Source organism: Anabrus simplex, chromosome 5 (genome assembly GCF_040414725.1).
Source record: "Anabrus simplex isolate iqAnaSimp1 chromosome 5, ASM4041472v1, whole genome shotgun sequence".
NCBI classification, from domain to species: Eukaryota; Metazoa; Arthropoda; class Insecta; order Orthoptera; family Tettigoniidae; genus Anabrus; species Anabrus simplex.
The window spans coordinates 407901740-407913944 of NC_090269.1; the positions used below are offsets into that span (position 1 = coordinate 407901740).

The 12205-nt window shown below is 40.5% G+C and overlaps 1 protein-coding gene across 1 annotated transcript in view; it reads left to right on the plus strand.

Moving 5' to 3' along the window:
- LOC136874578 (membrane-bound alkaline phosphatase-like) overlaps positions 1-12205 on the plus strand; it is a 76534-nt gene that overhangs the window by 14902 nt on the left and 49427 nt on the right. Inside the window, exons 2-4 of the mRNA XM_068227859.1 lie at positions 2861-2932; positions 5222-5442; positions 9430-9603. Of these exons, the coding sequence (XP_068083960.1) occupies positions 2861-2932; positions 5222-5442; positions 9430-9603 (467 nt within the window). The remainder of the gene's footprint in view (positions 1-2860; positions 2933-5221; positions 5443-9429; positions 9604-12205) is intronic.

Genomic DNA, 12205 nt, shown 5'->3' on the forward strand with positions numbered 1-12205 from the left:
TCTTTGATTTCCTTTCCCGCCTGTTCTATATAAACATTGAAAACGAGGGGGGGGGGACAAACTGCAACCTTGCCTCACTTCTTTTTGGATTGCGGCTTCTTTTTTAAAGTCCCCGATTCTATTACTGCGGACTGATTTTTACACAGATTGTAGATAAAGCTTCGTTCTCGGTACCTGATTCCGGTAAATTCTACACCCAGTAAATCTGCATAGCACTTTTCATATATCACCAGCTCCTCACTTCCGTTAGTATATTTCTATTTGTCTGGTTGATCCTGCGTTACGGCGAACCAATATTTGTCTTGAATAATGAACCAACCGTCGTATATATATTGTTCAGCCACTGTATAACATGTTTGGAAGCTCTCACGCATAGTTCTATATATCCTAAAAATTACTTCTTTGGACAATCCCTAATAATGTGTTATAATAATGAGTTTCCTGTGCTGAAACCCTGCAAAGAGCTTAAGGAGTGATACAGTGACTGTTATATGAAAGTATGTGAAGCGAACTGTGAAATATAGGTTACATAGAAGACTCGGTTAAGAGAAGTACAAAGAGACGTGGATTTCAATAATATTTATGTAAAAGTTGTAGAAACGGAAGTGGCTTTATTAATGTAGAGGATTTCCGCAGACTGTTAGTTGAATGACATAACAGTCAGTGAAAGAAATTCGTATAGAGTATGTCCAGTAATTTGTGGAGAGGCACATAGCGCTCAGGTTCACTCATCTTACAGCTGATCTGACTACCAGTTTAGCAGGTTAGTTCCTGGAGGCAATGATGGCTGGTCGTAGTGCTAAACACCAGATCTCACTTAGTACCACCGGGCGAGTTGGACGTGCGGTTAGGGTCGCGCAGCTGTGAGCTTGCATCCGGGAGGTACAGGGTTCGAACCCCACTGTCGGCAGCCCTGACGGTGGTTTTCTGTGGTTTCCCATTTTCACACTAGGCAAATGCTGCGGCTGTACCTTAATTAAGGCCACGGCCGCTTCCTTCCCAAAACAAAGTAACCACTTAGTACCAAAGTTACGGACGGTGAAAGTCTTTTCCTTCCACTACTCCTGTGCTCGCCATGGTCAGTACGGAGATTTCTACGCTCTGCTGTGTTAAAAGGGGGATACAGTTCATTGTGATGTAACAGATCAGGATTATAATGGAGTGTAAATGCTCAGTCAAAAATTAATGTGGGTTCAATATGAAGGGGTTTCAAACTTTCAGTATCATAACATTGACTTTGATCTCATGAAAGTGACTGAAATACGAACTAATCTAGTAATGCTATTCACTCAGTTCCTGAGAAGATAGTGGGTTTGAATTCCATAATCGAAAATTGTAAATTGTTTTCCATTTCTAAAATTTGTCGTGACCCACCTGTCCTACGAGACGTTCTAGTGCAGAGCCTCCCAGAGTGCATGCACCAGGTGCATGCACTGTGCACGGTGCAAAAGACGACTTCGCTTGGTTGACCCGAGTGCAGACCCCCACTCCTCGATTTGGAGCAATAGCTCTGTCTCTCTCTTTCCCCATGCCTGTCCCGCTCGCTCCGCCTGTCTCCCTCTTCCTCACTTGCTCCGTAGCGCTCCACATCCGAGCCGAGTTGAGCCGAGTTTAGCCGAGTAGCCCAGAGACGAAGCGTTGGTCCGAGCCGAGCCGAGCGGGACCGGAGCATAGTGCACGGAGCTCTTGCGCCTCGATTTGCACGCGTGAGATTTTAGGCGTTTGAGAGGCTCTGTTCTAGTGGTTGGTCACCGGCCAATGAAGTTGGTGTACTGTCCTTCCTGCCGAGCGGTTCTGTAGGGAGGTAGTTAGGTACGTATGTGGTCACGGAAACTCCCGAAGTAATAACATGTAGTTCGAAACTATAGTCCTTTATTAAGTAGGACGAAGATAACACTACTATGTAAAATTTCTATAAAAACTTTCACCATACTGGCCTGACGGGAGCTTGCTCACTAGCCTACTACTCTGCGCGGGATTCGAACTCTGCCTTGCAGCACCTTACGTACAACAGTTCATTTCACTGTCAAGAGAGCTCCTCTGCCATCCTGGATCCGGGTTTTATCTACCATCCGTCCAGCAAAGGTCAGTCCCTTCCCACAACCATTTGCCCTGCTAAGTGCTGCCCTCATATGTCCTCTGGATACTAACATCTCCATATCTTACTCTGCACTTTCGTTTCTCTGTCTTGGCTGGAAAATCACTGCACTGGGAATTCTGGCTTTGATCCCTTTGTCAGTTGAGACCGCGTGCGCTTGTACGGTCTACTTAAACATTGGTTGTTCAATAAAAAACGAACCGTGCTCGTAAACATGTGGACCATGTAAGCATGTGAAACAAGCTCGCCTCCTGACTAAGGCTCTTTCTTACTCTGGTTAACTGAAATATTTCTCCTCCATTAAAATTCATAAAGTATAATAGTATTAAAGACAATTATATTGCCATTACAAGGTGTCCCTTACTACAAACTAATATTCATATACTAGCTTATCCCTGTTCCAATACTCTGGGGTCGAGTCCCGGCTGACGCTTGTCTGACAATCCACCGATTCGACCCTTGGGGAGGTCGGTATACACCACAAGTTTGCGAAAAATTGGACTGCATCTTAAGTAAATACATGGCCTCTAGCTTCGAAGTTCCATATTCCGTGTCGGCGTGCGACGTTAAACAGCCAGAAAATAAATGAAAATATATTAACTCCAAATGCTCATGATACATTTTAGTGTTCTTTGTATCGATTCACAAACACATTATGTTGTTAAGATACCATCATATGGCATTAATTATTTATAATAAAAGAGCAACATAAGGTGGACATTTTATTTGGCAGTGAGAGTTGCTCTTTATTTCTGGTTGCAGATGAAGACTTGTTCCACCCTATAGGAATTCATAGTTACGGAAGGACTTCACAGCATAACATTCGTGAAGAAGGTAAGTCGAAATGATATTTTGTGTTTTTCTTTAGTGTTGGTCTGAGTAGCTCAGTTTGTAGAGCCAGGAATTTTCCGGTAGTGTTTGAAGGTTTTCCATTCAAATGCGCCATCCTTATATCGGTATTATTAGAAAGAACGTAAAGTAACTCCTGCGACATGAACACCGGTACCTCGCCATATCTGAAAACCGTAAACACAATATCATTACTGTTTATTAAACACTGATTGCTATTCGTAAGAAATTTTACTGAGTAGAAATATAGTCTCTAAAGCAGAATGATCCTTATTTATTCGCATGTCCTCAGAGAGTTCAGCAGCAACATTCTCAATTATGAAATGCAGTCACCGTATATTCTATAGAATTCCCTCCGTTAGCATCGATAGGTCGGTAGATGCAGAGTGGGTTGTTGCCCCATAAGCTCTGTACTCTGACCGGCCAACCGAGCAGAGGAGAGGTGGTCACGGCTCTACCGTGGCTCTACGCCTCTGCATTCGGGGGACGGGCCTGGGGCACAGTGCTGCACTTCTCGCCTGGCCTCGCCCGTCGGCTGTCCTGAGAATGATTTTCCGTGGTTTTCCATTCTCCTGCACTAAGGCGAATGCCAGAACAGTTCGTAGAATAGGCCACGGGCGCCTACCCCCTCACCTTCTCCGCACATCTCCTTCACCGTAACAACTCTTCCGGCCTGAGAGACGGCGTAACCGTCTAAGAGGTCCGCCTCCCCCTTCAGGGGAGGAATGAAAACGTATCGTCGTAGTAGTAGTAGTAGTTAGCATCGATATCCGCCTGCATCATATCATCCGAAATACAGTTAGGTTTTCTTCTGAATATCATTAATAAAAGTTTAAACCAGACAAGTATATGTTGTTGTTATCCTGTACGTTGATATTACCATCTTGTAAATGCAATATTGGTAGTGAATTTACACAGCTGTCATTGTTAATAAGAACTGTTCGATTTTGCAAATAATAATGCACAAGTGTGGCTTATACCGCTTTGGTTTTAACTGGCTCACATTTTAGGGCAGATTATTTTCACTTACTATTCTAAACAGATCATGGAGGACGCTACTAAGTTTTCCGTTTTGAAATTTCTATCTGATATTCGTCACATTTTATTAATTCATTTACGTTACCCATATTAATATTATTGTAAAATTTGGTAAATTTTGACATCATAGATTCAGATTTATAACACATTTTATAAAAATTAATTTGAAAAACTTCAAAATGAATACCAACTTCTTTGTATCCCTCATTGTATTATATTTATGCCAAGTTTGAAGATAATCGGGCAAAAAGTGTGTACTAACAACATTCTTAATATTGAAAAATACAATTTTGAGAAAAAGCTAATATTTTGAATAAAATTACAGTAGCTTACTCAGAACTTCCGAGCACCATATATTTGTCCTTGCTTGGCCCGATTTTTCTCCTCAGTAACAGATTTCAACATTCTACTCTACACATTAAGATGGTCTAGATTTAAAAAAATAAGTACCCCTAGCAGTAATGATCGATCTTAGAATATTTTCAATGTTTTTCAATGTTTTCAATAAAAAATCCACTGTGCTAAGCTTCATCACATAGGCGTGTTTTAAAGGCATTAACTCCAGTTAAGAATTATTGGTAAATTCAATACGCTGATCCTACAGTAAGCTGAATGTTGAAGATCAAAATTTTCATCAGCTAACGTAAACAAAAGTAGCACGTGCGGTGGATATTTTCTACTCCATATAGTTTGTCGTCATAAAGGGGAACGGATTAATTTGACTGTTTCTAATGTTCCTGTATGTAAATAACTAGGGAACTGTCCACAGATGACAACACAGAGCACTACGCCAGAAATCGTCGGAAATTCAAAAGCAGATATATGAAATATTGTGAAATTCCGTTAATATTCGCTTAGGAAGTGGGCGTGGCATTTTTTAGGGCTTTTAAAATACATCACCAGGACATTTTAAAAATGGATGCATCGCCATGTGCCCCAAGGAATGGGGTAATTTTAGGGTAAATATCTACGTTTCGGTTTTTGGACCACTGATTTTTGAAATTAAAGAATCTTAAATTCAGATGTTTCACAGCTTTGACAACATTTGATAAAATAAGCGACTTTGTAATATTTAATAACAGAAAATCTTCCCCTGAAAAGGGATTTGTTTACTTACCTCATTACTCCCTGGGACGAGTGATTTAACGCTTGGAGTTTGGAAACCTAGGTTTAATGTATTTTCGGAAAAATACAATAGTCGGATTTTATTTGAAATATAGCCTATATTTTTTACAGGTGCTGACTTCTGGAGGAAAGGAGCCCAGGAAATCCTCAAAAACCACTTGAAAGTAGTTCCAAACACTAAGAAAGCGCGCAATGTGATATTATTCCTAGGAGACGGCATGTCGGTACCAACCTTAGCTGCGGCCAGGGCGTATCAGGGACAAATGGAGGGAAAAACGGGAGAAGAGAGCCACCTCTTCTTTGAGGACTTCCCGTACACGGGATTTTCCAAGGTATTGTATTTCAGTACACTAGATACCTCATTAATTAGTGATGACTGGGTAGTACAAATTTGAGTAAGCATTTGCACCCTACTTAAACTATGAACTAAATTAATCTAGACATTGTGTCCTTTCTTTCGTACCCAAAACCTCAAAGCCAATGGCGGAACAGCACCGAAGTCTGCAGATAACGAGGTGTAGATAGTGAGATCGACGTACCCTTACAGCTGATATTCTTTTATTCTAGACCTCTCATCCCTATCCAGTATCTATACGTTCTAGTTCTTCCTTCTACGCTGCATTAGGCCGATATCGCGCCTCAAATAATCGCCCCATGTGAAATTTTATCTTTCAACTGGCGTAGTTCCTTGAGGCAGTGTTGAGCATATCCTTTAATGACAGTCTATCCACATTAAGAGATTCTGTATTTCTTCTTCTGTTTCTCTGAATTTTTCAAGTTACTTAGACTTGGCTTTAGCAGTGAATTTGGGCCAGTTTTACGTTCAGATGTCTTTCTTGACGTCTTCTTGCATCCGTAATTTTTAAAAATGAAATATCATGTCCCTGTTGTTCGGATTCAACTTAAAACAGTAGATTCTGTATCTATGACCTGGATGCCAGCTTTCACGTAATAGTATTCCACTGCTAGATTCGTATTTGTACCTACGTAGAATATTGACTAGAAACACTACTTAATGCTAAACATTATATCGCGAGGAAAATTTCCGTCTCCTAGCCTGAATGGGCAGCGTAGTGACCGGAGGTTTAGCTTTACTCCTGATGGGCAGCGACTAGATGTTCGTGTTGATCTCAAGAAACACCTCTTCATTATTTGTTAATGACATGACACACTATCAACGATCGATGGAAGATGTCCCTCCACATAGACTTGGTATGCGAAGGGAATCCGGCTGTAAAACTTTACTTACTGCACACTAAGTGGCGATTTCAAGTGACTGGGAGAAACGCAAAGAAAGTAGAAGAAAAACTGCTTCGAACTGTTGCGTTTTGTCCGCTACGCGGGATACTAGATATGTTTGCGGTCTTGGAAGACAAGGGAGCGAGTGCAGATTCTTTGGTTGTTCCGCACTTAGCAGCCTCTCACGACATGCAGTGCGGACAGATAATGCATCCTCCACATGGGAGATTAGGAGTGCCGATCAAACGAGAGAAAATGAGTGTGTACAAAAGAATTGAATGGCCCATGAATGATTGTGAGGAAATGAAAGACATTCTAGACCTTAGAAACATAACACTAATTTTATTACTGTTATTACCCACCCCTGTAGCCCACCTGAAGTCTAAACGGTCTGACACCGAGATTTGCCAGTTCGAGTCCCGTTGATCGATAAAATTCTCACCATCAGAATGTCCGACTCGTTGGCTGAATGGTCAGTGTACTGGCCTTCGGTTCAGAGGGTCCCGGGTTCGATTCCCGGCCGGGTCGGGGATTTTAACCTTAATTGGTTAATTCCAATGGCCCGGGGGCTGGGTGTTTGTGCTGTCCCCAACATCCCTGCAACTCACACACCACACATAACACTATCCTCCACCACAATAACACGCAGTTACCTACACATGGCAGATGCCGCCCACCCTCATCGGTGGGTCTGCCTTACAAGGGCTGCACTCAGCTAGAAATAGCCACACGAAATTATTATTATTATTATTATACCATCAGAATGTTGGCCGGCAGGGTAGGGAAGGTGGTAGTATACAATTCCTAATCACTAGATTGCGTGCCAAAAGCCTGGATTTAATTCCAAAACTCTCCGCAGTGCTCATATGGAGTGAGGGCATATGAAGCTGTTGATGGTGATTCGTCCGTCGGATGGAGACGTTAAGCATTGAGCAGAGCCTTTGGTGCTATTCGACAGGAGTAGGCTTTGTGCCGGCACCGGGTTTCAGCCTCTCCCTACTATCATATATCGCGTCATTCATTTCATCTCATTAACTCCTCTGATGAGGTTGAGGTCAGGAAGGGCATTCGGTCATTAAAATCCGCCACTACAGATTCATCTCACCTCATAGGCGATCCCGTAGGTAAGCAGGACAAGGGTTGGACAAACAAACATTATCCACTGCTGTGGTGTACAAGTGGCGTTTCTGTCCCTTATTCCAAAGCCCGAGTCTCATCTTGTGGCCAGTTTAATGGGCTTAATTCTGGACTGGGAAGTAAAACAGGATTCACTTGACAGGAGAGTTCCTCAAGCTCTTAGTTACAGGAATAAGTGTATAGTGAGAAGATGACGCTACTGACCTAGTATACATAGACGAACGAACATAGTTACAGTTATGACGAAAAGTTAATAAGAGAAGAAAAAGGTTTCTCTCACTCATAGTACATGGACACAGCACGAAATGGCAGTGCGTTGGACTGGTACCCCGCACAGTACAGTACTGCACTAGCGAGTCAGGATCCAAGCAGAATGGGGTGGGAAGTCCTAGAACACGTGTGATACATAAATAATCTGTTTTCATGCGATTTCGATCTCATTCCCAAAGTGAAAGAACGGGGTGGTTTGGGACAAGAAAAGACATTGCCAACGCTGTGTAATATGAGATTGTAAAATTCATAAATGGTTAGATGGCATATAACCGGCACCTACATCATCATTGGCAAAGTGTTGTGGACAATCTAGAGCATGGGCTTCCAATTTGTAAGGACTCGAGGGCCATTTTGGAAAGCTTAGTCATGTTCGCTAGCCGCACTTGAATAGGCCAATTTTGTAAAATTCTGCAAATACTACAGAAGCACCATTATGAAACGATATGCATAGTTCAACTGAAATGAGGATTTGATCATTTTAATTGCTTAAAACGTTATTTTAAAGTTACACAAAAGAGTGAAATTTGGAGCCGGCTTCAGTGGCTGAGACGGTTGAGGCGCCGCCTTCTGACTCCAGCTTGGCAGGTTCGATTCTGGCTCATTCCGGTGGTATTTGAAGGTGTTCAAATACGTCAGACTCGTGTCGGTAGATTTACTGACACGTAAAAGAACCCCTGTAGGACAAAATTTCGACACCTCGGCGTCTCCGTAAACCATCAAAAGTAGTCAGTGGGACGCAAAAATAATAACATTATTACTTAAAATTTGGATTTTAAATGTTTTAAAATAAAAAATACTATGCTGAGAACAAGTGAATTCTTGAAAAGAGGAACTAGTATTAAAGAATAATTAGTTCTGACTTGGGTCTATAAGGTGTATAAAAATTCATACGTTTTTAACGAGCTAATAAATATTTTTTTGACTTTTCTTCACATTATATCTTACAGTGCTCTCGGGGGCCGCAAAAATGGCTTCATGGGCCACATGCGGCCCGCGGGCCGCCATTTGGAAACCCCTGATCTAGAGGACTACTTTGTGGGTTTACCGTAAAGTTTACTGTACTCTCTAAGACCAAACATGATGTAACGCAAGGATTTCCTGCCAGACAAGTTCCTTGCTTTACATCCTACCCGTGGTAAGCCTACTCGCCAATATTCATACATTGCACACCACTTTACTACTCCCCACTCTCATTTGTATATTTCCAATCATACGTTCAATCCCTCATTCTTGCGAAGAAAAGATAGTTGCGATGACGTATGCTACTCACCTCGTATTATGTATGACTTAAGGCGCGAAATAGCCTAAGAGAAGACGAAATCGATGAAGAATATTAATACAGAAGGCGATATAAAATACTTCGACAGGGAAATAGATGAAATGGTATGGTTCTGCTCCTGTACGTTAAGGTACAGTAAATAATTTTGATAGAATGTTGTAATTTATGTGTTATGTTTGTAATGCAAATATCAATGGTGTATACAATTTGCCACATCAAGGCACAATATGATAGCGAGTAGATTAGTTAGTAAGTAGGAGGAATTAGAAAATATGTAGCTCGTAAAACTTTTGGCTTGGATCTGAGGATGTTTACTGTGATGTTTTCGATGCTTGTTGATCTACAAGTGATATGCTGAGTGGGATGTTTAATTACATGTTGTTTATTGCAGACTTATTGTGTCAACTCGCAAGTTGCTGACTCAGCGTGCACGGCGACAGCGTACCTCTGTGGAGTGAAGGGTAACATAGGGACTATCGGAGTTACGGCCGCCGTGAGCCGAGGAAGCTGCGAGGGCATGAGAAACCAGTCCAATCATGTGTCCTCGCTTTTGAAGTGGGCTCAGGTGAGTACCAAGTCTTCACTTCACAGTCAGTGAAGCCATGAGAACGTTTCCTTTCTGTTAGTCTCTTGCTTCTATAGCACACTGCATAAAGACTGTGATGACATGTCCGACCCGTTGGCTGAATGGTCAACGTGCTGGCCTTCAGTTCAGAGGGTCCCGGGTTCGATTCCCGACCGGGTCGAGGAATATAATCGCTCCTGATTAATTCTTCTGGCTCGGGGATTGGTTGTTTTGTTCCGTCCCACATCCTCCTCTGCATATTCAGACAACATACCACACTACCAACCACCACAGAAAGACGCAATAGTGATTACATCCTTCTTTATAAGGTAGCGTTAGGAAGGGCATCCGATAAAAAACAGGGTGATTTTAGCGTCAGGTAACATAAATTCAATGTAAAGAAGGAGGTTAAAATCAAATTTTCGGCCATCCTGGAAGTGACATACCGATTGAGCTTCAGGTGAATACCGGATAGATATCTAACATACAGCTCACAGATATTTCTTATCCAGTTTTAGTCACAAATTAACATACAGACATTAATACAGGTAACTAAGGCTTTACACATACCAGTACATAGGGCTGAAAAAGCGGTTACAATAATAATCTAATATTATGTTCGACGGAACAGAAGCTAATAATAATAATAATAATTTCCTTGGACTGTTGTGTCGTGGTTGTGAACAGAATCCCACATATGAAGCATTCGGAAGTTGAATATTTATTTATTTATTTATTTATTTATTTATTTATTTATTTATTTATTTATTTATTTATTTATTTATTTATTTATTTATTTATTTATTTATTTATTTAGCGTAGGCTTTACTGTGAGATGTTTCTGGTTTGCTTATTTACTTTAAAAATATAAAATCTGAATTAAAATGAAAAATATGAAAATTAATATTCATTAAATAAAGTACACAATCGTCGGACCTTGTACTCACACTTATTTCTTACTTGATTACTTACACATACGTTATTTGATAGACACCAGCTAAAACTCAGTGCAGCAATAATAAAATGAGAGTCTTGAATATCTCTAGCGTGTGGGGTAATAAACTTACTTTTGACAACATACCATATAGGTTCTGGAAAAAGAGATTGTCACTTTGTTTCCCCATTAAATTTGAGGTTATCTAACTTTACCATTGAAATAAAACCATAAATTAATTTGATAGAACGAAATATATTCTAGAAATAATTTAAATAAATATAGTAAGAACTGCTCCGAAAAAACAGATGAGAATATAAGAGTATGACATTACAACTGAAAGAAACTAGGCATTAATTTGGATTCCTCTTGACCAGACATTTAAAATTTATACAAGATATTTATCCCTCACTGTTCACTTGACTGTACATTCAACACTTTGAGTGTAATTACGACGTATTCCTTTGAGTGCTGTAGGTGGATCAGGCCTAATTTTGTGATGTATCATGTTTGTTTCACTGACGACTAAGTATCCATATGACTGATGTTTCTCCATTCAGATGACTGACTACTATCATAGCAGTACAACACTTCTTGGCAAGTGTCTCCATCCATATGACTTCATGGCATGTCTCTCCCCTTCTATGTGACTTCATGGTAAGTCTCTCCGTCCATACGATTTCAACTAATTGACCGACTGAGGTCTCTCCTTCCAATTGACTCACCCACGGTTCACCATCCATTTGACTCACTAACTGACTGACTGAGGCCTCTCCATCCGCTTGACTGACGCTATAAGACACTGGTCCTAGTATTTATAATCTCTAGTTGACATACCTACGCATTCACCAAAAATAACTACACTCCCACCCGGCTCCAAATGTTACATACAATGGTGAAATTGTCTGGGGCACCCTAGGTTTCTCCAGAAAAGTGAGCTTATCCCTAAATGCACACCACAATGACAGAGCGATGACTAGGCAGCATTGTAATATGTTGTAATGTCAAAACGTATTACAAAGCATATGCATATATGATATTATGTAGCAAGTCTTACTTTACATGGTTAAATGCTAATATTCATACATACATATATTTAACTAAAATCACGCAAGCGATCGTCATTGCATAATTGAATTGAATAATAATACAATAATAGTAATAATAATAATACGGACATCATAATAATGATAATATAATACAGATATCACCTTGTAACGATATTTGAACCGTTACAACTGGTACAATACATACACGCATGATTTTGGAAAGCAAACTTTATCTTTATGTCCAGGTGGTTATTGTAACTAATTTTCTCTGGAAATGCTTGAGAAAAATAACTGATATCACCAATGTACTTTCTTTTTGGACCCTGTGTGATAATATGTTCGATGGTCTGCGATTGCAGTTAGGTTTAAGGATTATTTTCCATTTATAGTGTAAATTTGCTTAGTTAACGTGGCCCAAACGTATCCTCTTAATAGTTAATCAGGTTTTACAAGGAAGCTCAAATCCAGGTGCCAGAGACGAACCAATTTGTGGCATATTTCACTGGGATCGAGTATCTTGTCTTCCCTGCCATTATTAAAGTTGTTATTCCTCAGTTCTATTTCAGTACTTTTTGGTGGATTTCGAGACCTTAGACGAATCAGATGGACATCAGTGATA